Genomic DNA, 27960 nt, shown 5'->3' with positions numbered 1-27960 from the left:
ACTGTTCTATAAATTAGAGATGCAGATGGAGGAGTTAGTGACCAGTTGCACCTGTGCCCTTCGCTTTCTCTCGTTCAGGGTCCACCACTTGGGAGAGAAGTCCACGAGGACGATGAACTGCAAATTGCAGGAAACCAGTCAGTGTCCAGCTTAAGAACAGGAGGAGGGAAGAGTTGGGATTAAGAGCCTCTTCTGAGAGACAGAAGTGAAGTGAAGTGTTCTTGGAGTTCTTCCTTTAATTTCCATAATCTTAATTATTTCTTCCTCTTTAAGTTTAGTGAAGTGAAGGGACTGCGAGCATCTGATCGAGAGCATCGAAAGATGATCTTGGATGGCAAATAATCAAGGAGAGGGTGATCATTCTGGCCTTGGAGTTCATGGAGTCCCCCTTTCTGCGACTAATTTCTTGTACTATTCTCTAAATTTATTTTTTCCCAATCCTGCACTCATCACTTCCTTGTTCCTCATCTTCTTTCTGTCTTTGATCAAATCCTGTCCAGTGACCAGGAGGGAGCTGCTTACTTTGGGGAGTTGGAGGAGGCTTTGGTGCATGGAGTTGCAAGAATCACAAGTGATCAAGACAAAAAGTGTAAGCAAGAACTAACCATCATCATCATCAATCACAAGAGGCCTGAAATGGCACACTAAAAGGTTGTGATTGGCACGCCCAGAAGGGTATTGATCACTGTAAAGATGAACAGTGTGATAATTGATGCATCTCACAGACAGACAGCACCATTTCTGACAGTTGAGTCTTTATTCTTTTTCTGATTTGGCTCTTCTTCTTGCAGCCTTCTGCTCGAGCAGGCCCCCAACTCTCGATATCTTCCCTTCATGGCCAATCAGATTTCAGCAATTTTCCAAGGTATACAGAGAGAGTTAATTAGCTGCTACAGACTACTACAGTTCTTCTCTAACATGCCAACAGTGGGATTCACAGACTGAGGGGAGCACAGATTCAGGATCCGAGCAGAACACAGTTTCCCAAATGGACTCAGAGGAGTCTCCAGTGAGCAGAAAGGCTTCATCTGAACTGTTTGGGAAGCAGAAAGAGAAGATGGCGATTGATGCTCCTCACACAACAGGAGAAGAAAACCAGCAGCTGAGAGCCCAAGAAAAGGTATGATTCCCAGTTGTTCTCGTCAAATCACCAAACAGGTTGTGCTACCTCTTCTGGAGGCTACAAATCCTGCCAAACTCTTCGTTCTTTGTTCTTTCTCTACTTGACATCTTTTGCCATGTGCTTCATGTTGCAGAGGAGATCGGTGGCTTCTACTTCAGACAAAGATGGCAAATCACTCGATCCAAAGGTCCCCCTCTCTCTTTAATCTCTCAAAAGGTGTGTTGTTGTTTGTCTATGCCTCACTTTTGTTATTTCCTGCAGACATTGAAACGCTTGGCTCAGAATAGAGAAGCAGCCAAGAAGAGCCGGCTAAGAAAGAAGGTTGATTACAGTAACCATTTTTTATGAAAAAAAATGATCTTTTTATTTGGGTTTGAAATGGCAGGCTTACATACAACAATTAGAATCCAGCAGAGTAAAACTCACTCAGCTTGAGCAAGATCTCCAGAGAGCTCGTGCACAGGTACAGTTTTTGTTTGGTGCATGCATGATAATATCATCATCATCATCATGGAAGTGACTAAATATCCAATTTCCAGGGTCTTTTCTTAGAAGGATGCGGTGCAAACGAAAATGTCAGCTCTGGTATGATCTTGCAAGCGTATAGTTCACTTGTTGTTCTAGAATAAGATCAATAGTTGAGAATTGAGAACTGTGACTTCTTGTTGTTGTGCTGCAGTAGTGTTCGATATGGAGTACTCACGTTGGCTGGCTGAGGACTGCAAGAACACGGTGGAGCTCCGGCGAGGTTTGGAGGCCCATCTCCCAGATGCAGGTCTGAAAGTTGCAGTAGACAGGTACCTCACACATTATGATGAACTATTCCAGCTCAAGGCAACAACAGCCAAGTCGGATGTGTTCCACATCATAACCGGCGTGTGGACTACTCCGACGGAGAGGTGTTTCTTGTGGATGGGTGGATTTAGACCATCTGAGCTTCTAAGGGTGGGTGAATTCTTGTTCCCTACCACCTCCTCCTTTCAATTTCGATCTGGAATGATAACCAAGAGAACAAAACAAGTTATATGATCGATCCTGACAGAGATTCTTACATCATTCCAATTCAAGCAGGTCGTAATGCCACAACTCGATCCTTTGACTGAACAACAGCTAGTGGGGATATATAACCTCCAACAATCTTCTCAACAAGCAGAGGAGGCGCTATCTCAGGGCCTTGAGCAATTCCAACTCTCACTCGCCAACACCGTGGCCAGTGACTCCCTCATCGAGAGTGCCAACCTTGAGAATTATATGGGTCACATGGCCATGGCAGTAGGGAAGCTTGCGAACCTCGAGGGATTCGTTCGACAGGTACTCTTCTGCATCTGCTCATGCAATCAATAGTTACTAGTCGCAAAATTTCGATAACAGAAAGCTCGAGAGTTGGCCATGCTTCGAAACTGCAACACCTGTTCAACTAATAACAACCTTTTAGGATGCAGTAGTGCAAGATGAATCAATTCCATGAAAAGTGGTCCTGGTGCATTTGTTGCTTTGTCACAAGGCAAGAAATATATCCATTCTCCTTCTCTATCTGTAGGCCTCTTGTGGTATCACAACCAATGTCCCTTTCTCCCTCTTTTGCTCACCTTTCTCTCCCATTATGTGTGCTTTATCTCTTGTTCTTGGATACTTAGTGCTTGCCCATCAAGAAGGAAAGCTACATTGGCATTTTCAATGTTGAGTGCTTTCAGATGTTGCTATCTGTCCACAGTCCTATGAAAAGGAACCAACAACCTCTCTGATGCAGCCAATCAGAGATATAGCTTATGGCTTAATTCTCCTTTCATGATAATATTCCATCAAAGATTTGACACGCATATCTTTCTCTCTTCTTTCTTCTTCAATGGGACAGCTCCATAATTTCTGCATGAACCAATATCAAATGTCTCGTTATGCTTACCATTTTCTTCTCTCCTGCACCAGTATAAGAAAAGAAGGATGTTAATCATCAGTTTCTTTTTAAATTCAGTAACATGGCATACAAGTTCAGTTTAATCTGAATTATGATTTCCTTGCTTCTGATTTATCTAGGCTGATAACTTGAGACAGCAGAGCCTTCACCAGATGCATCGAATTCTAACGACACGGCAGGCTGCGAGGTGTTTTCTGGCGATTGGAGAGTACCATAGCCGTCTCCGTGCGCTTAGCTCCCTTTGGGCTTCTCGGCTGAGAGAGTATGATTCCTTCACACATCAGCATCAGCTACAAGATAAAATTCTCTTAAGGGCTATATTTAACACTAAAAGCTTATGATATGATTGATAATGGACCACTCTTCTCATCACAAAAGAACAAAACATAAAAGCTATTTTGGGACAAATGAAGTACAACAAATCCTTATTCTTTAATTGGTGACCTCTGCATATTAAACTAAAAGCCTTTCTTTTTTCAGTGTTTAGTGTGTCCTAACCAACTTTTTTCAGATTATTGCTTTAGTTAATTGATGTATTCTTGAATACATATATATGACAGGAACTTGATGGATGAGAGTGCCTTGCCTGTGACCACAGAGCTCCAAATAGTTCAACAACCAGTAGATGGCCATTTTTCAGGCTTCTAAAAATGCAAGAATTAATGTGATCAGACTCGTTGCATTTACATACAAAAACTTGTTGGCTCCACAGGAGGATTAATAGGAAAGATATTCCCTGACAATGAACATGAGGAAAGTTAGGCAGAAAAGGAGGAAGCAGAGCAAAGAAAAGGACTAGTCATTTTCAAGAGAGTGTAGATAAGATTGGTGTTCCTTCTTTAATCATCACACACTGCAACATCAATCCCTCCTGATCTGTAAGTTGTGTTAGCTCACATTTTGGTCACAAATCTAATGGAAAAAGAGCAGCTTATGGTTCTTAATTGTCAGTTCTTCTTTTTGATTGGAACATATAACACCCTTATGATAGAACTCAAATAATTCCTAATGGATTAGTGAGTTACTCCACCTCCATCAAGAACTCAAATAATGACTATAACAAACATGTTCAATAATACTTGTCTTTTTGTTTTAGATCGCCTGTAAAATGTGAATCAACATATCGAATCAAGCAGCTCCTACCAAATACCTACCTTTCAATATCTCAAAACTCATTTGACTACTTGCCTAACCAATAAATCATCCATAGATTCCATAAGTATCTACTAACAAGACTCACGTATGCAAAATACCAAATACCAAAACAAGTCTATACAATGGTATATATGAGACTTTGGATAGAATTCAACCCAATGAGGGAGAAAGATAAGTTCCTACTAGTGACAAGAGTTTAGGCATAGAACGAGTCTCCCTGACCATCATGAAATCATCCATAGATCCCTAAGTATATACTAACAAGACTCACGTATGCAAAATACCAAATACCAAAACAAGTCTATACAATGGTATATATGAAACTTTGGATAGAATTCAACCCAATGAGGGAGAAAGATAAGTTCCAACTAGTGACAAGAGTTTAGGCATAGGCATAGAACGGGTCTCCCTGGCCATCATGAAATCATCCATAGAATTCAACCCAATGAGGGAGAAAGATAAGTTACTACTAGTGACAAGAGTTTAGGTGTAGAACGGGTCTCCCTGACCATCATGAAGATACAAGTTTAATAAATCTGCCAAATTAATGTTGAAGGAATGAGTCATTGATGTGTGCACAAGTAAATACAAACCTACCATGACTATGTAATAAAACTAGTCATCGAATTTGATACTCTGCAAGCTTTGACACATTCTCAGCCGGCCATTCTCCATTTGTGAAAAAATATTGGGATTCAAGTCAACTCCGAGAAGGAAGAATCGAAGCCTTTCACTGCAAATATATTGCCATCTTCATCTAAATGTATTACTAATTAATAGGCAGTAGGCAAAGGTGTATAGAAATGAAGGCCTGAAGATGGTTAGAGAGGGAACTGCAATGGCAGGTCTAACCTTCCAGGTTCAATCCGTAGTAGTATTCGTAATAGCACTGGCAGTGGCAGCTATAGCTGCTGCTGCTGCTGCTTCACCACCAAGCGATTCCAGCGCTGCTACTTTACCAAACTGCGAGCGCAAGTGCGGCGACGTCGAGATCCCCTACCCCTTCGGCATCGGCGCCGGCTGCTTCCGCGACGGCTTCGACCTCGTCTGCAACCGCTCCCTCCAGCCGCCGCGCCCCTTCATCGGCGACACCTCCATCGAGCTCATCGACGTCTCGCTGACGCTCGGCCGCGCGCGCGCCTACACGCACATCGACTGGGCCTGCTACAACGCCACCGACTACGTCGACTACGAAATCATCCCCTTCAACCTCTCAACCCGCCCTGCCTTCACCATCTCCGCGGCCCAGAACAAGTTCACCGCCGTCGGGTGCGCCAATATCGCGGCCATCGGCAACGACAACTACGTGAGCGGCTGCATCTCTGCATGCAGTGGGTTGGCCGGCACCAGAAACGGCACCTGCGATGGCTTTGGGTGCTGCCAGACGGAGATTCCGGATGGAATGACGGTCGTCACGACCGGCTTCCTCGGCGGCCTCAACTTCTCTTCCGTGCAGGAATTCAATCCTTGCAGCTACGCCTTCATCGTGGAGCATGAGTGGTACGTGATAATTTTGATAATGTTAAAACTAGAAACTACGTCATAAATCTAATAATTAAATGGTAAAAATATAAATATAGAGATAAATCCCTTTATTGGCGTCTTTTAACTTTAATGCTTTATGAAACGGATAATACGAACAGTTATTTATTTATTTTTAGATTATACAAATAAATAAAGAAAAATTTTAAGGATTTCTTAATTTACCTTTCAACTGTTTTGATGTTTGATTTGCTTTAGGAATAATTTTTACAGTAAAAAACTATTCTAACATAATTAATGCTTATTTACTAGTTCATCATTTGATGTAATCAACTTACGTATATCACTAAATAGATTTATCAAGATTCATTGCTTAGTCAAAGTCAGCGGATTCAATTGAGCCACGTTTGGACCAACTAGTCTAGCTCTTTCAAATATCTTTCCAATAGGGGGTTAATAAAAATTTGATTAAATTAAATAAATTGGTCAAATTTAAAAATTTAATTTGGTTATTTTAAAATTTTAATTATTTTTTTTAAAAAAATCAATTAATTTGATTTTTTTGATTTTAAAATTTCTTATTTGATTAAAAATCAAATAAACTGAATTAATTAAAATTAAAAAATATAATTTCTAAATAAAAACTTATAGATCCCTAATTAATTGATAAATTTTTCATAATATTTAAAAAATTTAATTATTTTAATTAATTCATTGATATTTTATCGATTCAATTTATTTGATTTTTATTTAAAAATTCAATTTGATTCGGTTAATTAAAAAAATTCTGATTTGGTTCGATTTGATTAATTCAGTTCGATTTTAACCGAATATTAAAAATGAGAGAACTGGACAAATATTGACTTAATAGGTTCCATGATTAATGGTCAAAAATGCTTAAATCAAAATTAATTTAAGCTTATAAAACCCATCTATTAGTTGATAACTCATCATCATGTGTAGTGTTAGTGGAAATCAAATAAGAGTTTTGTTTAACCTTCTTACTTTATCAGGTACAACTTTAGCTCGGCAGATCTCATCAACAACAACTTGAATCAGACTTACAAATTTGGGATGCCAGTGGTGTTGGATTGGAGCGTCGGAAATATGACAATTTGTGAAAAGGCTCGCCGGAACCTGATGTCGCCGCCGGCATCATATGCTTGCGCTGATAAGAATAGCGAGTGCTTCAGTACAAGCACTGGAGAAGGATACATCTGCAACTGCACAAAAGGTTACGAAGGCAACCCTTATATATCTGGTGGATGCCAAGGTAGATAATAGTTAATTAATTGGAAAAGGAGATAATTGTCACAAGGATTTTGTTGAATTGAGGCATTGTTTGTTTGCAGATGTTGATGAATGCAGTCTCCCGTCAGAGTATAATTGTTATGGAATCTGTACAAATACGATAGGCAATTATACCTGTTCATGTCCACAAGGCAAAAAGGGTGATCCAACCACTAAGAATGGTTGCTATCCAACATCAAGCACTTTGCCTCAATATCTAAAGGTGCTAATTGGTAGGTGAATCTAAAAATGATAATGCAATTTAGATTTATTTATTTTTACATACTTATTCCTTGAAGATTAGTAAATGACACATTTTCTAAAAACCTGTCTCAAAAAGGCTTTCAAAATATGGAGAAGAAAGTGAAAAAAGAGAAGTTTATGACTCTGTATTCTGTGTCATACATGGCATATAGTGTGGCTAGGGAAGGTTGATTAAGATCCATACAAGATATTCTAGACATCACCTCTGCCATTTAAACATGAAGTTTCACAAGATTACACTTCAGTTTAGTAGAATTCTGCATCTCACTGTACTAATCTTATTGTAAGCCAACTTGAGGTAGTGCAGGACATCCTGCCTACTAGGGTTTATCCTATAGGCGATATCACATTTGAGCAGATGGTGTATAAGCCACCTAACAAGAACAGGTCTATTACATCACAAGTTACCATATTGAAATAGTACACCTTGGGCTTCAATTGGGGAAGAGTTAGCATATATAGTAACACAAGATTGTGATGAACTTCATAGCACCTAGAAAGGTTCTATATTTTAAATTTTGATTGGAAGTCTGGTTTCTTTGATAATTAAGGATGACACAAAGATTTACAGAACATTCTAAAGGGCCAAGAAGAAAAGTCACAAGAGACACAAGATATTAATTGAAGAAAAGTCAGTAGAAAGTAATATTAGAACAAGCCTTGAGAATAATATGTCCTCCATGTAATGTCATAAAGATTAAACTGCTTAGAGGTATTGGAATAACAAACATGGTTCGATGTTACTAACTTGGTACGTCACAAAATAAGGTTTTACATACTTCTAGCAAGAAGAGTGTGAATTTCTGTAATACAGATTTATACCAAAATCTGTGTTCACTATGTATTTCATTTACAAAGTATATGGTTATTTCTCTAGTCATTTGAACAAAGGAAAAAAAACATATGCAACTTCTGTATCATTATATGATTCATGTTTACACCACGAGACTTCCAATGCAAATATATGATCCAGAGTTTGAGTCTAGTAGATCACTTAATTAGCAATGGAGGTATAGAATGTTGGATTAGTCCTCTGAGTTTACTTGGAGTATGAAAATTTTCATGGTAGGTGGTGTGATCTTCACCAGATACTTAGCTAATTAGATTGTGGTATCATTATAAGCTAACTAATATGTGTTAAGGATGGGTCATGATGATGCACATAACAAGGATATTGCAGGAAGACTAACACTTTTGTTCTCTTTTCTAATTGTACTGAATGAATATGCTTTGTCCACTGTTTAAGGCAAATGATGGCTAATATCAATAATTTTGTTCTTGCATGTAACAATCTCTTCACTCTTCAGTTCACAATTTATAATTATCAATCTTTTGTGTGCAGCTACTATGAGCAGCATCCTTTTCTTAACCATCTCAGGCTTTGCTATCAACTTAGGATTGAAAAAAAGAAAGCTTATGAAAATTAGGCAAGAGTTTTTCGAACAGAATGGAGGTGTGTTACTACAACAACAAATGAATTCTTATCGAGGTGTCACTTTTAAGTTGTTTACACAAGAAGAATTGAAGAAGGCTACAGATAACTTCAGCTCAAGTCGAATTATTGGTCGTGGAGGACAAGGAACAGTTTATGAAGGAACGCTCGAAGACAACAGACTAGTAGCGATCAAGAAGTCAAAGCTGGCCGACGAGAGACAAACTAGGGAATTTGCAAAAGAGATGCTCATCCTATCACAGATAAATCACAAGAATGTCATCAAGCTCTTAGGATGCTGCTTAGAGGTTGAGGTTCCAATGCTTGTGTATGAATTAGTGTCGAAAGGAAATCTATTTGAGTATCTACATAGCAAGACTCGCAGGTTTCATATACCACTGGATGCCCGTTTAAGGATTGCTGTGGAGTCTGCCGAAGCACTAGCCTACTTGCATTCATCAGCTTCTACACCGATCATTCACGGAGATGTGAAGTCCTCCAACATCCTCCTGGATGACGAGTACACAGCAAAGGTTTCAGATTTCGGAGCATCAAAACTAGCTCCCAAGGATGCAACTCAATTGGCTACATTAGTGCAAGGGACTTGTGGTTACTTGGATCCTGAGTACATGTTAACTTGTCAACTAACCGAAAAAAGTGATGTTTTCAGCTTTGGAGTAGTGATTCTAGAGCTTCTCACAAGGAGGAAAGCACTTGAGTTCAATGTGTCAGGTGAGGAAATGCTGCTCGCGGCCAGTTTCATTTCTGCAATGAAGGAAAATAAGGTTGAAGAAATGGTGGATCCAGAAATTAAGAATGAAGAAGATATGGTAGTGATTAAAGAGGTGTGCAAGTTGGTTGTTCTTTGTCTGAACTCATACGGAGATGAAAGGCCCACTATGAAAGAAGTGGCAGAGGATCTTGGAAAGCTGAGAAAAAATAAGCAAATTTTAGATATGCAAAGTAAACACCAGAAGCCTGTTGATGACATAATTGTTACATCAGATTATGTTCATGAGCCTCCACAAAGGATGCAAAATGTAACATCACCTGAACACTCTACTTCTAGGTATCGTAGTTTGGAAGTTCAGGCACTATTGAATATGGATAGTGGAAGATGATTCATCAGTGACCAAGCTTCTTACTACCTTCTGAATAGTTTGTATTTTCCTAAATAAATTGATAAGCCTAGATTTATATTAATACATGGGACATCAAGGATTTTGTCCTCTGAGACAGTGACTGTATGCACAATTCATATGAAAGATAGCCTTCGAATGGTGTGTGAAACAAGGACAGAGTTGACTTCACATTAACAGCACTTCAGTTCCATAATATTATTGGATGTAATGTTATTTTTTAAATTTATAGAGGGAGGTTAAGATTAACTCTCTCATTCTCAATAATAGAAACTACTCTGAAGTCAACTTATCATTAAACCAGAATAAGACACTAAAGTCGAATTCAGTGTCGACAATGCATAATTAAACTTCAGTAGCCATAAGATTTTATATGGAAATAATCTAAAGTTTACTCGATACATTGGGTATGCTTGGTCCTTGTTATTTTGCCAATAATTAAACAACGCCAGCAATATTTAACTCATTTTCATTATGCACAAATCAAATAAACAAGTCACTATCTCAAATGACTGCATGACTGAGGAATACAGGACTAATTAAATGTAGAATTAAACACAAGGCTAATTAAATTTAAGCTTTTAAGACAAGAGTTATAATTCTCTAACACAAGTTTTGAAGTTAACTGTTAAGATGACACATGATGAATCAGCAAATAGCCAGAGAGTGAGAAGTTGCATAATCTATCCATTAAGGATGTATTCTGACTTTTTGATACATACAAACAGATCATTAGGACTCTCAGATGAGGTTTAATTTTAGCACAACTATTATATATCATAGAAAATTATCCAAATTACCTAATATTCACTTGAGGTTCAGTAAATCAATGACCAGTAGAGATTACAAATTAATTCTATCTTGGAAAAGAAAAAAGATTAAGAAAGACCATTGCACCTTTGAGGATTAATCTGCCTTTCTGGTTCCAAAATACCAAAATTTATTCTTCCAAAAATTGTAAAGTCATTCTAACTTTCATGGTGCCTCATGTAATGTATATTCAATTGGGAAAATGCAAATACAATTAGAGAAACAGCAAGATATAAGAATTCAACATGGCAACACCATCACCATTCACCAAGGAATCTTATATTAGCAGCCACTCTGTATAACACTTGATGTTTACCCCAGGAGCTTTATGATGTATTTCTATTAGGGGATGCTCCTTTTAGAAAGAATTTCACATTCCAAATCAATGTCAGAATTATACCATCGTACTCATATATTACTTAATAACCTCAGCCATCTATCTGTCTATGCATACAATAGTCTTAATCTATTCAAGCACTTTTATCTAGAGTGATGTCAATTTGAACCTTATGAATTATAAGTTTACCATGATATATGAAAGAGTCCAATAATTATGCAGGCATTATGACTGGTTTCTTCATTCTATGGACTATCAACATAAGAAAACAAACACACAAAAAAACTAAAGTGGTTCCACTTTGAACCCTACATCCACCTACGAGAAGGAGACTAATCACTTATAATTGGAACATAAAACTTATAACCCATATAACACCCTTATGATAGAACCAACAATTCCTATTGGATTAGTGAGTTTAATATAATGAATTACGGAATTAAAAATATGTAAAAATCTCCACTTTAGTTTGAATTTCGTAAACAAAACATAAAATATAAAGAGATATTAACTCCACTTCCATCAAAATAACCTTAAAAGAATCTAACTAAAATAATGTCTATAAGAATCATGTTTAATAATACTTGAACTTGCTTTTAGCAAAAGGTTTGCCTTGTCAACAAAATTATTTTTAGTGTCAACTTTCTTTACAATAATTAATACTCCCTTACATCTCTAACGAAGTGATGAGACTTTTATCTTCTCATGGAACATTTAATCCTTGTTCAAATAAATGACATTTTGGCTATCATAATAAACAACAATCAATTCTTCATCAACTTTAATTAAACTCACAATACAACTCTATGGGTAAAATATTTTTTTCTGATATATAGCCTAAGACACAGTCATATACTCAACTTCTGGAGTAGAACGTGTTCATTGTCCAAAACAAAACACATAACTTACAAGTGAAGTCTTTTGGTTTAGATCGAAGCAGCGTATCCAATCAAGCATCTACTACCATCACTTAACTTCAACAGACATTTGTAGTACCTTTCAAACATCTCAAAACTTATTTGACTACTTGCTAATGATCAGTTCAAATACCAAAAGAATATATGAGAATTTGTACACCACATCTATCTAGGATAGAATTCAACCCATCACGTCATGTTTACTTTTCTCACCAATGAGGGTGTATGATAGTTAACATCTGCCAAATTAGTCATCAACTTCAAGCACAACTTGTTGTCCTTTTTCTTGATTTTTTCAGCTTTCTAACCTTCAATCACTATTCCACAAGCTTGGAACGTTCTCAGCCATCCATATTTCTGCATTTGTGAAAAAATCGTCGGTGCGTGGAAGTCTTTCACTGCAAATATTTATCTCGATTGCCATCTTCATCTATCTAAATATATATATTACTAATTAACAGGCAGTAGGGAAGAGTTGTATAGAAGCGAAGGCACGGGAGAGAAAGGAAAAAACAAAAGGATCCTTTGAAATTTAATTTCAATAATAATATAAGCATTCTTAGCCGTCCATCCATTCTAAGTCAACTACGAGAAGTCGTTGAAGTCTTTCACTGCAAATATCGAACTCTATTAAACAGCAGGCAATGGCAGTAGTAGGCAAGAGGCGTACAGAATTGAAGGCCTAAAGATGGTTAGAGAGAGAGCCGAAATGGCAGGTCTAACCTTCCAGTTTCACTCCGTAGTAGCAATCGTAATAGCACTGGCAGCTGTTGCTGCTGCGGCTGCTACTTTACCAAATTGCGAGAGCAAGTGCGGCGACGTCGACATCCCCTACCCCTTCGGCATCGGCGCCGGCTGCTTCCGCGACGGCTTCGACCTCGTCTGCAACCGCTCCCTCCAGCCGCCGCGCCCCTTCATCGGCGACACCTCCATCGAGCTCATCGACGTCTCGCTGACGCTCGGCCGCGCGCGCGCCTACACGCACATCGACTGGGCCTGCTACAACGCGACCGACTACGTCGACGGCGAAATCATCCCCTTCAACCTCTCGACCAGGCCCGCCTTCACCATCTCCGCGGCCGAGAACAAGTTCACCGCCGTCGGGTGCGCCAATCTCGCGGTCGTCGGCAACGACCACTACGCGAGCGCCTGCATCTCTGAGTGCAGTGGGTTGGCCGGCACCAGAAACGGCATCTGCGATGGCTTTGGGTGTTGCCAGACGGAGATTCCGGATGGAACGATGACGGTCGTCCAGACCCTCTTCGGCAGCGGCCTCAACTTCTCTTCTGTGCGGGAATTCAATCCTTGCAGCTACGCTTTCATCGTGGAGCATGACTGGTAAGTGATAATTTTGATAATGTGAAAACTAGAAACTACGTCATAAATCTAATAATTAAATGGTAAAAATATAAATATAGAGATAAATCCCTTTATTGGCGTCGTCTTTTAACTTTAGTGCTTTATGAAACGGAGAATAAGAACAGTTCTTTATTTATTTTTAGATTATACAAATAAATAAAGAAATATACAAATAAATAAAGGATTTCTTAATTTACCTTTCAACTGTTTTGATGTTTGATTTGCTTTAGGAATAATTTTTACAGTAAACAAACTATTCTAACATAATTAATGCTTATTTACTAGCTCATCATTTGATGTAATCAACTTAATTAATTACATATATCACTAAATAGATTTATCAAGATTCATTGCTTAGTCAAAGTCAGCGGTGCCACGTTTGGACCAACTAGTCTAGCTCTTTCAAATATTAGGGGAATAAAAATTTGATTAAATTAAATAAATCCACCAAATTTAAAAATTTAATTAGGTTATTTTGAAATTTTAATTATTTTTTTAAAAAAATCAATTAATTTGATTTTGATTTTAAAATTTTTTATTCAATTAAATCGGATAAACTGAATTAATTAAAATTAAAAAATAATTTCTAAATTTCTAAATAAGTTATAAACTTATAGATCTTTAATTAATTGATAAATTTTTTATAATATTTAAAAATTTTAATTATTTTGATTAATTCGATCGAAAATTAAATTAATCGATATTTTATCGATTCAATTTATTCAATTTTTATTTGAAAATTCAATCAATTCAGTTAATTAAACAAACTCTGATTCAGTTCGATTTGATTAATTCAGTTCGATTCAATTCGATTTTAACCGAATATTAAAAATGAGAGAACTAGACAAATATTGACTTAATAGGTTCCATGATTAATGGTCCAAAATGCTTAAATCAAAATTAATTTAAGCTTATAAAACCCATCTATTAGTTGATAACTCATCATCATGTGTAGTGTTAGTGGAAATCAAATAAGAGTTTTGTTTAACCTTCTTACTTTATCAGGTACAACTTTAGCTCGGCAGATCTCACCAACAACCATTTGAATCAGACTTACAAATTTGGGATGCCAGTGGTGTTGGATTGGAGCGTCGGAAATATGACAATTTGTGAGGAGGCTCGCCGGAACCTGATGTCGCCGCCGGCATCATATGCTTGCGCTGATAAGAATAGCGAGTGCTTCAGTTCAAGCACTGGAGAAGGATACATCTGCAACTGCACAAAAGGTTACAAGGGCAACCCTTATATATCTGGTGGATGCCAAGGTAGATAATAGTTAATTAATTGGAAAAAAAGATAATTGTCACAAGGATTTTGTTGAATTTAGGCATGGTTTGTTTGCAGATGTTGATGAATGCAATCTCCCGTCAGAGTATAATAATTGTTATGGAATCTGTACAAATACGATAGGCAATTATACCTGTTCATGTCCACAAGGCAAAATGGGTGATCCAACCACTGAGAATGGTTGCCATCCAACAACATCAAGCACTTTGCCTCAATCTCTAAAGGTGCTAATTGGTAGGTGAATCTTTTTTTTTTTTTTTTTTTTGCATATTTGTTAATGGTTGTTTTCTTCTGTCTTTTGGCTCGTGTTGTTGTATTCTTTTGAGTTTTGGTACGAGTTTCTTTTTGCATATCTTTTCCTGTTTACTTGCAAGAGAAGAGAGTGGGAAAGAGAAGGAAAAGACCTTGGAGTTTTCTAAAATAAAAGTCTGTCTCAAAAAGGCTTTCAAATATGGAGAAGCTAAGAAAGAGTGAAAAAAGAGACTTTGGGAAGTTTTATCTGAATGTGTGTTCTGTGTCATGCATGCCATTTAGCGTGGCTAGGGCAGGTTGATTAAGGTCCATACAAGATATTCTAGATATCACCTCTACCGTTTAAACATGAAGTCTCACAAGATTACATTGCACTTGAGTAGAATTTTGCATCTTACTGCACTAGTGTGTTTAAGTCAACTTGAGGTAATGCAGGACTTTGAGCAGATAGCGTATATATTAGCCACCTACTAAGAACAAGTCTATAACATCACAAGTTACTATATTGAAATTAAGTAGTACGCCTTGGACTTCAATTAGGTGAAAAGTAAGAATAACAGAAACACAAAAATGTTCTAAGCATGAAAGGAACTTCATAGCACCGAGAAAGGTTCTATATTTTCTATATTTTAAATTCGATTGGAAGTCAGATTTTTTTGATGATTAAGGATGACAAATTTATTGGTGCATGAAGATTTACAGAGCATTCTAATGGGCACAAGATACTACTTGAAGAAAAGTCAGTAGAAAGTACTGTTAGAACAAGCCTCGAGAATAATGTCTTCGATGTCTCATGACATAAAGATTAAAATGCTTAGAGTAAGAGGTATTGGAATGACAAACATGGTTCAATGTTACTAACTTGGTACATCACAAAATACGGTTTTACATGCTACTAACAAGAAGACTGAATCTCTATAATACAGATTTATATCAATATCTGTGTTCACTATATACTTCATGTACAAAGTATGTGGTTATTTCTCTTGTCATTTGATCAAAGGGAAAAAAACGTATGCAACTTCTGTATCATTATAGGATTCATATTGACACCACAAGAGACTTCCAATGCAAATATATTAGATAACTTAGCAATGGAGGTACAGAATGTTGGATTAGTCTCTGAGTTTACTTGGAGTATGAAAAGTTTTTAGGTAGGTGGTGTGATCTTCACCAAATACTTAGCTAATTAGATCGTGGTATCATTATAAGCTAACTAATATGAGTGTCACATAACAAGGAGATTGCAGGAAGACTAACAATTTTATTCTCTTTTCTACTTGTACTGAATGAATATGCTTTGTCCACTGTTTAAGGCAAATGATGGCTAATATCAATAATTTTGTTCTTGCATGTAACAATCTCTTCACTCTTCAGTTCACAATTTATAATTATCGATATCTTTTATGTGCAGCTACCATGAGCAGCATCCTTTTCTTAACCATCTCAGGCTTTTCTATCAACTTATGGTTGAAAAAAAGAAAGCTTATGAAAAGTAGGCAAAAGTTTTTCGAACAGAATGGAGGTGTGTTACTACAACAACAAATGAATTCTTATCGAGGTGTCACTTTTAAGTTGTTTACACAAGAAGAATTGAAGAAGGCCACAGATAACTTCAGCTCAAGTCGAATTATTGGTCGTGGAGGACAAGGAACAGTTTATGAAGGAACACTCGAAGACAACATACTAGTAGCGATCAAGAAGTCGAAGCTGGCCGACGAGAGACAAACTAGGGAATTTGCAAAAGAGCTGCTCATCCTATCACAGATAAATCACAAGAATGTCATCAAGCTCTTAGGATGCTGCTTAGAGGTTGAGGTTCCAATGCTTGTGTATGAATTAGTGTCGAAAGGAAATCTATTTGAGTATCTGCATAGCAAGATTCACAGGTTTCATATACCACTGGATGCCCGTTTAAGGATTGCCATGGAGTCTGCTGAAGCACTAGCCTACTTGCATTCATCAGCTTCTACACCAATCATTCACGGAGATGTGAAGTCCTCCAACATCCTCCTGGATGACGAGTACACAGCAAAGGTTTCAGATTTCGGAGCATCAAAACTAGCTCCCAAGGATGCTACTCAATTGGCTACATTTGTGCAAGGGACTTGTGGTTACTTGGATCCTGAGTACATGCTAACTTGTCAACTGACCAAAAAAAGTGATGTTTTCAGCTTTGGAGTAGTGATTCTAGAGCTTCTCACAAGGAGGAAGGCATTTGAGTTCAATGTGTCAGGTGAGGAAATGCTGCTGACGGCCAATTTCATTTCTGCAATGAAGGAAAATAAGGTTGAAGAAATGGTGGATCCGGAAATTAAGAATGAAGAAGATATGGTAGTGATTAAAGAGGTGTGCAAGTTGGTTGTTCTTTGTCTGAACTCATACGGAGATGAAAGGCCCACTATGAAAGAAGTGGCAGAGGATCTTGGAAAGCTGAGAAAAAATAAGCAAATTTTAGATATGCAAAGTAAACACCAGAAGCCTGTTGATGACATAGTTGTTACATCAGATTATGTTCATGAGCCTCCACAAAAGATGCAAAATGTAACATCATCTGAACACTCTACGTCTAGCAATCGTAGTTTGGAAGTTCAGGCACAATTGAGTATAGGAAGTGGAAGATGATTCATCAGTGACCAAGCTTCTTACTACCTTCTGAATAGTTTGTATTTTCATAAATAAATTGATAAGCCTAGATTTATATTAATACATGGGACATCAAGGATTTTATCCTCTAAATAATTGTTACATCAGATTATGTTCATGAGCCTCCATTAAGGATGCAAAATGTAACATCACCTGAACACTCTACTTGTAGGTATCATAGTTTGGAAGTTTAGGCACTATTGAGTAGCTTCTGAGTAGTTTGTATTTTCCTAAATAAAAGGATAAGTCTAGAGTTGTATAATACATGGGACATCAAGGATTTTATTCTAAGATACTGACTCTATGCACATTTCATATGAAAGATAGTCTTTGTATTCTGTGTGATTTTGCCAATATAATTTGTTTGGATAAATTTTGGGCAATAGCCCTTACATGGCCTTATTTTTCAAAAAGTCAAACGATTACCTCAACTTTCCTTGATATTGTTCATAAATGAATTTTTATTAATAAAATATTTGTGTTTGTTTCTTTAGATAATCAATGGTGGTGAAGTTGTGATATGTACCGTGTTTAAAATCTCGATCTTGTGTTGTTTCATCTGATACAGATAAAACATTTCGTTCCTCCCACGGACAGGCACGAGCACAAGCATAGCTCCAGTCCTGGCGCGACACGAGGTCCCACGGAGCTTCGCGCTAGCCCAACGACGCTTCCGGATGTGTCGCGATGGTCTAACGACGTGTCACACAAATCTTAACCATCAATTTGCCTATGCATACAATAATCTTAATCTATTCAAGCATAAGGAGCACTTCTATCCAGAGTGACGTCAATTTGAACCTTATGAATTATACCATGATATATGAAAGAGCCCAATTATGCAGGCATTATGACTGGTTTCTTCATTCTATGCAGGCATTATTAATTATACCAACACACTTTTGTTTTGTACATCTGGGTTACTTCCAGAACTCTGAACAATAAATAAACGTGAAAATAGTGAGATGTCAAAGGAAACAAGTAATCTGTAACTAAGGGAACACCATTAATCATCCATGAAATATCCTTGCAATTATCTACATAACAATATACAAGATTTACTTACCTGAGCATCACCCTCCTCACTTTTTTCCCCAGTATCGGATCCAGCAACAACATTGGGGCTCAAATGATTGCTAGAAGCAGCATTATTGTCAGAGGCATTTGTAGCATTAATCAACTGCATGTAGACAAGGCAACCTGCCATCAGATATTTCACAAATTAATTGGATTCGACCTCTATGAATCAATTTGCATTAAGTAAGATAAACCTACACAATGCTTCTTCCTCCAAACATGCTGCCATAAGTTTCGTTACTCATCCCTCCTTACTGGTTTTAATAAAAAATCCACAGCACCCTTTAGCATGCACTTCAGCACTACGCCAATGGAATCTTGAGTAGACATCACTGTGTAAGAAAGAATTCTAGATATCACAACAGGAAGACCCAAATATATGGCAGGAACTAGTTTACCTCTGACTCTATTAGCATGTAAAATGTCATGACAACAGGAAACTCATTTCTCTTATGTAAGATATCCACCACTACAATACTACATACTACAATGAGATTGAAATTCGATTGGCACGTTCAAAATCTTCATTGGTTGAAAGATGGAGTAACTCTACCGTGTAGAAAGGCATAGAGAATTAAGTATACAGGAATTCAATTGAAGACAGGACAAACAATAAAACAATCGATGAATTAACGGGTTAAAGTTGAAGTTTCCGTTTTGATTCAATCACTTTTTCGAAAATTAAAAGATTATGCATGATGGAATTGACCATTCTTACATAAGAACAGCAACTACTAGGCCGGTCGAAAGTTGAGTTTACTTGTATTGCGACTTACTTATGACCGGAATGTTCTTGCGCTCCTCGGCGGCCCCAATTCTTGATAGGAGTCCAATCCCAGAAAGCGAAGGCATCTCGACCTCGGTAAGCACAAGATCAAAGTTGTAGCGCTTCTCCCTCAAAACCTCCCAAGCCTTGAGTCCATCAGCCATCCCTGAAATTGCAACCAACCACCGTCTACTTCAAGCAGCAGCGAAGTCCACCAAACATACCTGGAGGAGGAGGAGAGAAACCGTGGTAGCTGCATTCGCGGAGGAGCGCGGAGACGATGCGCCGCGTCGAATCATCTTTCTCGACGAGTCGCACCCTAGAGAGTAGAGACGAGCCGAATCCTCTGAGAGAGAGAGAGAGAGAGGGGGGAAGCAACGAGATTGTTGTTTTTTTTAATGTTATTTTTTATTTTTTATTTTTTATTTTTTTTGCGTCCTCAGAGCGAAGGAAAGCCGGTGGCCGTGACAGATATCTCAGGTCCAGGGCGAGTGCGGATCCAGTAGAACAAAACACCGAACGGAGACCATCTCCACTCACGAGCCACGCATTAACCGGGCCCGATTCGTGTAACAGTGCTAGAAACCGAACAAGCATGTCTCGTGCTTGGAAAGACGCAGTGGATCGAAGAAGACTGGATCTGGGCCACGTCAGAAAAAGGCGAGGATGTGAAATCGGGAATTGGGATGTCCGACGTGGCGCTCCCGACCAACAAAATCAACCCACCTCATCTCCCGCCTCCCCCGCCATCAGATATTTTTCTACACTGTCATTATTTATTCTTTAATTAGTTCTAGATTTTTCTCCCTTTCGAATAAAATAATAACTTTGCGGAGTTGGATAAAATCCGACCGTACATTGATGCTGAAATCTATCAGGACCTTTTTCTCGGTCCCTTTAAAGATTATAAATGATATTAAAAAATTAATACGTTCTAGATATATTTTATTGGATGGATATAATAACACGTGAAATAATAAAATATAAAAATATAATAATAATAAAGGTACAGATTATATCTAATAAAAGATGAAAAGAGTTTTTTAAAGATTTCATCGAAATTCAACCCATATACGTTATAATAATATCTATTGTCAATTTAATCCTGCCTCGTAATATAAATTTATATATCAATTGTTATATATATAAGTATGTTAATTCACTATAATCGGATGGATGGTGGAGTCGATAGCTCATATAAATTTTTAGATTGAAATCGAATCGAATAAGAAACAAATTAAAAAAATTTTAAATTTAATTTAATATTTAATAGAAGGATCAGATTAATCTGACAAAATTAATTTGATATTTATTTTTAAAAAAATAATAATAATTTAAATTAAATTATTAATAATGATATTAATGATAATAATAAGATGAAAAATATATTTAAAAAATATATAATTTATTTATAATTAAAAAAAAATTATAGGATTGTAGGATTCTAGGATCAGATTGCGATTTTGTGAATCATGATAGATCCACCTATTTGATAGGGGGATTCTGTGGGGGCCAGTGGACCAGAGAAATGCGTGGTCATTTGTTGTCTATTTAGTTCCTCGCTGTCGGTTAACTTTCCACGTCAGTTTTCTTTATGCTTATCTCTTTGCATTTGTATTTGATAAATACATTTAAAGAAACACATGAATCATAATAAAATAAAATAAATAAATGGCAGAAGAAAAAAAAGGACATTTTATTTTTAAAAAATATTAAAAAGATTACAAATGCTTTTAGGATTTTCAGAGTGATTATTGAAATGTATTAAAGTATTTTTTAAATTATAAATATTATTATTTTTATCAACCTCATTAAAAATTCCTTAAACTTTATTAAAAATTATTTTAAATTATTAAAATGGGCTTTCGCCTCTTTCCGTAATTATATCCGACCTCAGCTCCGATCGCCGAACGGAGTGGCAGAAACCTCGAAGCTTCTCCCTCGACCAAATCCCGGACTGGATTCGCCCAACTCTGTGTTCTCCCTGCAGCGATCGGTTCCTTGGTACAAGCTCCGGATCTCACAAATCTCTGTTGTCTTCGAGGTACTTCTGGCAATGGCTTCTTCATCTACCCTCGCCTTTCTAATTGTTGGATCTTCCATCGCTCGCTGTTTGAGCTTCAATAGCTTCTTCCTTTCGCCCTTTGCGCTGTTGTCGAACTCCAGAATGCCTTTTCGATTTAGCAGCAACATCTACGCAGTTGTTGTTTTTTTTTGTTAACTTGAATTGGAATTTTTTGTTTCTCATTCATTTCATTGTGAATAGAACAGCATGTAGCTAGCACCATAATATGTTTTCCTTTTTTTTTTTTTTTGCATTTATCAGCACAAAGGGCGAGCTTTTTCTAACATTGGTCATATGTGAAAGTATACAAACCTCGCACTTTATGCGTATTTAATGAAACATTGTCGTCATTTGTTAATTACATTACTTTGTAACTCTTCTTGTAGAATGCCCTCTGCATTTTGATATGATTACACGGCAAGCAGCTAAAAGACGCAGGAATTCTGGAGATTCTGTGTTGGCTTTGTTTGAGCCAGATCCCGAGGACAAGCCCGCAAGGAATCTCAGCAATAGTAGATGCACTAATTTGATCCACGATAAAAAGCTTGATTCTAACTTGTTTCAGACATTACTAGAGTGAGTTCCAATAAATTAACTGTCTTTGTGGCTCAAACAATAAAACATACTGATCTGATTGGTCATGCAGAGATTTATGGAGCAAGATTCCCGTTGAAAAAAGATGGCACTGCACATATCTTGATTGTTTATGGTTTTCTCTGTATAAGGATGATTTGATGAGAGAAAAGGTACTAAATTGGATAAAAAAGAAGCAGATATTCACAGCAAAATATACCTTCATCCCAATCGTTTGCTGGTGGGTTTTTTTCTCACTTCAAAATTTAAATGCAGTTATTGTTTTGGCAGTGCAATGTTGGTGTTCAATGACCTTCCATTAACAGGGGCCACTGGAGCCTTCTGATATTATGTCATTTCAGAGACCCACAACAAATGAGACCGAGGATACCATTTATGTTGCTTCTAGATTCTCTTCATCAGACAGAGCCAAGAAGATTAGAACGGGATATTAGGAGGTTTTCTATGTTTTCTAGTTTGCTTCATCCATGATGAAAATTTCAATATGGAGAAGACCTAATATTTCTATTTTCCAGGTTCATTCTTGATGTCTATAGATCACAAGAAAAGGAAGAGAATAGTGATTCTATAGTTAAAATTCCTCTTTTACTTCCCAAGGTGATCGAGCATGTTTAAATACCATTTTATTTGTTTGTATTGACTTCTTATTTACGAGTGCCTGACTAATTACAGGTGCCACAACAAACTGATGGTGAAGCATGTGGCATTTATGTTCTGTATTTCATATATCTTTTTATGCATAGTGTCCCTTCAAGCTTCACACAACAAGGATGGCCGTGTTTTGTAAGGCTTTTATTTTCAGAGTGTTCTTTATTTTGCAGCAGGTCTTATGTATTTTAGTTTCTGATTAATTTTTTCCCACCATTCAGCTCAACGAGGACTGGTTTACAGTAGAAGAACTTGAAAGCTTTCGCAAGGAAATTTATGGCTCTTGGAAGTATGCACACTCTATCTCTCTATTTCTAGCATGTCAATGTTATTGCTTAGATTAATCAATGATCCATCCCTTCATATTCATGTCGGATACCTGATACTTCACACTGAACCTTCAAGTCAGAAACCAATAGCCCTATTGATGCTCCGCAAAATTTTTTAGAACTAACCCTCTCAGACTCTTAGATCCATAATTGGGTTAAATGCTCATATTGAGTCTAACATGGTGCTTCATAGTTGATTTCCATGTTTTCTTTTTATTCTTTTATTTTTTTCCCATGCCTTAGCCGACTCCACCTAGTGGGATAAGGCTTGGTTGTTGTTGTTGTTGTTGTTGTTGTCGTTATTTTTTCCCATGCCTTGAGTAGTTTGATAAGATGGGCTTATTTATTTTCTTAAAAGAAATTTCTTCTTGAGGGTAAACACTAAAATATAACATTTGGATAATTTGCAATACTCAAAGCCTTTAAGTCATAAAAAAGTGAACCAACTAAAGTTTGGCCTTCTTTACATGAGAGGATTAGATATATGAAAGATTAAAGTAAGGTATAGAGAAAAATAAAGGGGAAAAATGTAATAAACTTCTCCTCATATATTTGGCTGACAGAAAAAAAAGCAAAAAACTTATAAAAAAATGGTCACTCTGATTACTTACTAGACCAGAGATCATAATCTCTTTCTTCCAATTTGTGCATAGTTTTGGCATGAAAGTAATGTATGATGTTCTCTCCTCTTTCCTGTTACTCCTCTCATTTCTTTCTCAGCAAACAAAGGGAAAAAGTAATTCTTTTGCCTTTCCCATGGAAATGCAACCTTATGGTTTGCTATGAAGGATAAGGAGATTTACCTTCACTACTTTATCTAGATTATGCTCAATTTCTTATGCCTCAATCTTGGTGGATCAGGAGAATCTCTCATGTGAATTTTTTTTTTTAATTTTCTGTTTCAACTTTAACTTTAGAAAATGTTTATCTCTCCCTCCCGCTAATGCGGGTCCCGGGGAAGGGTCTATTGTACGTAGTCTTATCTTGTTTTACAAGAGGTTGTCTCTGAGATTCAAACCCGTGACCTCTAGGTCACACGATAGCAACTTTATTGTTGCACCAAGGCTCCCATTCATTTTACATTATATAGTGTGAATCTAAAAAAAATTATCTTACCAACAATTGCTTGGTTTAGTGGTAAGAGATAGATTTGGAGGGTTTCTAGCCACAGGGCAGGCTTCAAATTTGTATAATGGCATTGTTAAAAAAGGCTATAACCTTGTTGCTCCTACCCTCAATATGGTGTGGAGATACCTTGTGGCCTAGACAAAAAATGAATTTATCCTTCTTTATACAAACTCATCTAAACAAGGAAACACTTCTCCTTCCCTTTTCTTCATTTAATGACCTTATCCATTCCTTCTTTTCTCACTTTCATTCTCTTCCTTTTCCCCCATTGACTAGAAAAGTCTGCCAAACACATCCTTATGTTTTAATAGTTCCTTTTGAGGCAAAGTAAATCCCAGTAAGAACAATGGATTGAATTCCAAGACAGTGTAAATAAAGAATCTACTTGTTGGTTTTGGAATTGCCTTCTCTTCCGCTAGAGGAAATACTGCAGAAATTAGTTTTGCTCAACTCTTCTTCCTCACAGGGCAAATTTTCTTCCACAATTTCTCGTATTTATCTGATTATTGGTTAAGTGTTCTATGGTCAGGGAAGCTAAAGTAATATTGTGCTTGTAGCTTTGAAACTTGATACCTCCTTTATAAAAGAACAAAAATTAAAGATCATAATAAATTTAGTTAAATATTTTTTTAAAAAAATCACATCTTTTTCAAATTCCTGAATGCTTATAAACACTCATAGTAAAAAAGGATAATAGAAATGAATATTGTAAAATTTATGATTTGATTGTTCATTTACAATCATATCAATTGATCCAAAGAAAAGAACCTTTCTCCTCAGATTTCTGATGCTACATAATGTAAATTGTTAATCTCTTAAAATATTAATTACTATCTTATAGTTAGCCAGTTCTGATCAAGAGTCATTAGTGATTAGACACTAATTAAATTTAAGTAATTAAATAAATAAATACATGAACATAAATGAATGGTAAGTTTGGAGAAATATAACTTAGAGGCAAGCCAATGCTCACTATCTTATGACAAAGTTTCGATCCTTGTATGGTTTTAATCCAGTCCTTTTACACTTCAAGGATACAACCGATGTTACCACTGCTACCAATAATGCAGTGTGCTTAGGTCTTTCAAATAGAACCTTTTAACGTCGAGCAACTTAAAATATCAAAAGAAAAAAATGGGGGATGATACCACATCTCTGCTGGGTAGGAGCTTTTTTCTGATGTCTGTAGAGAGCAAGTACCATTTTAAGTTACTGTCTGGAACCAGATCTCACACAGAGGGACACTTTCACATAGAAAAGCTGAAGTGTTATCTTATTATCAAAAGTTCATCATAATATGAAAGATTGACACTTTTATAAACTTGGTTTTACAACAAACTAGTAACGAACTCAACAATCTAGGAAATACAATACTCACTATTAGTTGACTACCAAAAAATTTGGGACAAATTATCTAATAACACGACTATTACCAAAGAACAATTAAAATTATTTCAAGAACCCATCCCATTCGAAAAGTGTATGCCTTTTTTCAAGAGATAAACCCTTTGAGTAATAAAAAACATTCAGAATAAATTTTAAAAATGGGAAATGCTTTTACTTTTGAGTTTTTCTAGTTGGTGTTTTTGATTTAGAAGAACTCAAATTTAAAATTATATTTCAGTTTTTATTTAATATTTTATTCTTAAAAATTGTGTTATTAAATGGGCAAGACAAAATCTTTTTTGAATAGGTAGGTGTTTTAAAGAGGCACTTGCTCTTTATAAAAGAAGAGTCATTCTAATGGCTTAAGACGCCAACAAAAATTCCTAATTAAGAGAGTTCAAATGTCTTCTTCCATTTTTTTCCCCTTATTTTTTAATATTTTACAATATATATTTTTCAATTTGCATAAAGTTGGAAGTGTCTATCTATACACCACTATTGTGAACCACAAAGGTAACATCAGTTATATATATCCTTGGGGCAAAAATGGATGAGGCTAAATTCAAAGAAGACCAAACATCAACTTATGATAGTGAGGTTTGACTAGCCTTCAAATTCTATTTCTCTAAAATTATTATTTTTTTATTCTTTGAATTAATTGATTTTGATTACTTTAATTTAATTAATGTTTATTATCTCCTGATCGGGATTGTTCTAGTGCAATATTAAAATAATTTAAAAGATTAATATTTATATTATACCACATTAGTAATTTAAGGCAAAGATTTCTTATCTCCAGACCAACTGACATAATTGTAAATGATCTATCAATCCGAAAAATTTATTATATTCATTTGAATTATCCTCCTTGAATACGAACATATGTGGACATTTGGAATTTGAAAGAGAGATTTTTGTAAACACATATTCTATAAATTTTATTAGTATATATATTTAATTACTATTTCTTTTATAAAGGTTACAGCATGTTCTGAAGCTACAATTTATCTACCCCGGTTGGGACTATGTAACCAGCAATTAGATTAAAGTAAAACACAGACAACATCAACCCTCAGACAAGGTCTCTATGAGAAATTGTGACTGAAGGTTTGCCTATGCAAGGAAGAAGAGTCAATCTGGATTGATCATTGTGTCATTTCTCCTGTAGGAGGAAGAGAAGACAATGCTCCAGAACCGGCATTTGCTTTGGGAGGAACATTCCTGTGATGAGTGACTCAACAAAGAACAATATTCCTGTGATGAGTGACTGAACAAAGAACACAAGACTAGAATAACAAGGATAGACCAAGATTGAGCTAATTAAAATGTGACTAAATGCTTCTCAAAAAAAGTTACATGTGTCTAATTGTTGGTTTAATTTGAATAGCTCTATCTCAGCCTTCTTTCTTGCTATGTTTTCTTACGCAACATTCATAGTAGACTACCAATCTCTGGCTTTGAATGTTAGTCATTCTCCCTCTAATCCATTTGTTACTGGCATTTCTTAAAACCACATGGAATTGTTGTGTTCCTCACCATTAAGTCTGAACTTGTATACTTCCAAACCATCAGCTTCTCACATTCTTTACTCATAAAATCAACTATTGTAGTCTTCTTCCAGGAACCAAGACATAATAAACCTTTCAATAATAGATTAACTGATATTTCTCCCTGTTGTTTGTGCAGCTTAGACGCAGCAATGGTGAATCCCGGAGAGCAACCACCTTCCACCCTTTATTTTCACTCCAGTACTAGTAGAACGACGAGCACAAACGGATAAAAATCAGATGCTTTGGCTCTCTAACAGATTTTGCTCCTGGAAGCCTCAATGGCACTCTAATTCCAGACATTTCATCCCTGCTACTTGTATATATTACTCAGTAAATCTTGAAACTCATAGCAGACAGACACAAACCACAAACTGATAAATAGGATGGTTTTGCTATCTTGCAGATTTTGCTCCTGGAAGCCTCAATGGCACTGTAATTCCAGATCTCTCATCTCAACTACTTGTAGCAGTCTGTGTGTATATATAGTCAGCAAAAAACAACCGAACAGTGGTAAATATAAGCATTTTGTTATTAAGTCTATTTGAAAAACTTTCAATATATTTTTAGTTTCTAACTGGGGATTGATGAGTTAAGAACAGGAAATTTTAAAACTAATATTATGTTAGAGTCAATATGTTATCTCAAAGATTATTTGGGATCAGAGAGTTTATAGACTGGAGGAGGATTATCTTCTCCTCCAGAAGAAAGAATTTTATATATGGCTTCACAAGAAATACTGATAGTGGAATTTTTTAAGTTTATTTCTATCTTCTATTCTTTTGGGTCACATATCAAAATCATGATAAGTTTATCAAAAAACATATTATTATTTTTTATCTTTATTACTTTTTCACATGTGGGTGAACTTAAATTTGTACATCATAAAAGATTTAACTATTATCAGTTCTTATGCCTTGCATTAAAAAAATATATAAAAGATAGATAGCTCAAAAAGATTCATTGTTCTTGACCATGATCGTTCCATTCTTACTCAACTTAAAGTAGACTT

General features: G+C 36.3%; 5 protein-coding genes across 7 annotated transcripts; 4 read left to right on the top strand and 1 right to left on the bottom strand.

The window, feature by feature from the left end:
* The first annotated feature begins 127 nt into the window (after positions 1-127).
* LOC141838448 (transcription factor TGA2-like) lies at positions 128-3940 on the top strand. Of its 3 annotated transcripts, XM_074725928.1 has the most exons (13): positions 128-205; positions 279-408; positions 501-589; positions 792-865; positions 929-1120; positions 1257-1310; positions 1385-1444; positions 1509-1586; positions 1663-1708; positions 1803-2068; positions 2195-2434; positions 3158-3300; positions 3599-3940. In XM_074725928.1, the coding sequence occupies exons 2-13, from the start codon at positions 332-334 to the stop codon at positions 3684-3686; spliced, it is 1407 nt and encodes a 468-aa protein (XP_074582029.1). In that variant the 5' UTR covers positions 128-205; positions 279-331; the 3' UTR covers positions 3687-3940. The 3 variants fall into 3 exon arrangements, with proteins under 3 accessions (XP_074582029.1, XP_074582030.1, XP_074582028.1); XM_074725929.1 differs by having other exon boundaries at positions 201-408; positions 941-1120; XM_074725927.1 differs by having other exon boundaries at positions 201-408.
* A 1091-nt stretch (positions 3941-5031) lies between these two features.
* LOC141838445 (wall-associated receptor kinase 5-like) lies at positions 5032-9864 on the top strand. Its single transcript, XM_074725923.1, has 4 exons — positions 5032-5693; positions 6689-6948; positions 7028-7198; positions 8572-9864. The coding sequence occupies exons 1-4, from the start codon at positions 5032-5034 to the stop codon at positions 9780-9782; spliced, it is 2304 nt and encodes a 767-aa protein (XP_074582024.1). The 3' UTR covers positions 9783-9864.
* A 2670-nt stretch (positions 9865-12534) lies between these two features.
* Positions 12535-17703, top strand: LOC141838449 (wall-associated receptor kinase 5-like). The gene is made up of 4 exons (XM_074725931.1): positions 12535-13202; positions 14229-14488; positions 14568-14744; positions 16177-17703. The coding sequence occupies exons 1-4, from the start codon at positions 12553-12555 to the stop codon at positions 17385-17387; spliced, it is 2298 nt and encodes a 765-aa protein (XP_074582032.1). The 5' UTR covers positions 12535-12552; the 3' UTR covers positions 17388-17703.
* Positions 17704-18309: 606 nt separating this feature from the next.
* Positions 18310-19557, bottom strand: LOC141837848 (two-component response regulator-like APRR9). The gene is made up of 4 exons (XM_074725220.1): positions 19497-19557; positions 19262-19417; positions 18684-18817; positions 18310-18608 (listed from the first exon to the last, which is right to left on the bottom strand). The coding sequence occupies exons 2-3, from the start codon at positions 19413-19415 to the stop codon at positions 18723-18725; spliced, it is 249 nt and encodes an 82-aa protein (XP_074581321.1). The 5' UTR covers positions 19416-19417; positions 19497-19557; the 3' UTR covers positions 18310-18608; positions 18684-18722.
* A 1597-nt stretch (positions 19558-21154) lies between these two features.
* Positions 21155-27264, top strand: LOC141841800 (putative ubiquitin-like-specific protease 2A). Its single transcript, XM_074729991.1, has 8 exons — positions 21155-21295; positions 21703-21892; positions 21963-22130; positions 22216-22347; positions 22426-22507; positions 22583-22693; positions 22780-22847; positions 27088-27264. Exons 2-8 carry the CDS (start codon positions 21723-21725, stop codon positions 27179-27181), a joined length of 825 nt encoding a protein of 274 aa, XP_074586092.1. The 5' UTR covers positions 21155-21295; positions 21703-21722; the 3' UTR covers positions 27182-27264.
* The last annotated feature ends 696 nt before the right edge of the window (positions 27265-27960 follow it).

Source organism: Curcuma longa, chromosome 11 (assembly GCF_044706935.1).
Source record: "Curcuma longa cultivar G26 ecotype Majalengka, Jawa Barat chromosome 11, ITB_CL_G26_1.1, whole genome shotgun sequence".
Lineage (NCBI taxonomy): Eukaryota > Viridiplantae > Streptophyta > Magnoliopsida > Zingiberales > Zingiberaceae > Curcuma > Curcuma longa.
The sequence above is the reverse complement of the archived record's forward strand: the minus strand, read 5'-3'. Positions and strand labels throughout refer to the sequence as shown.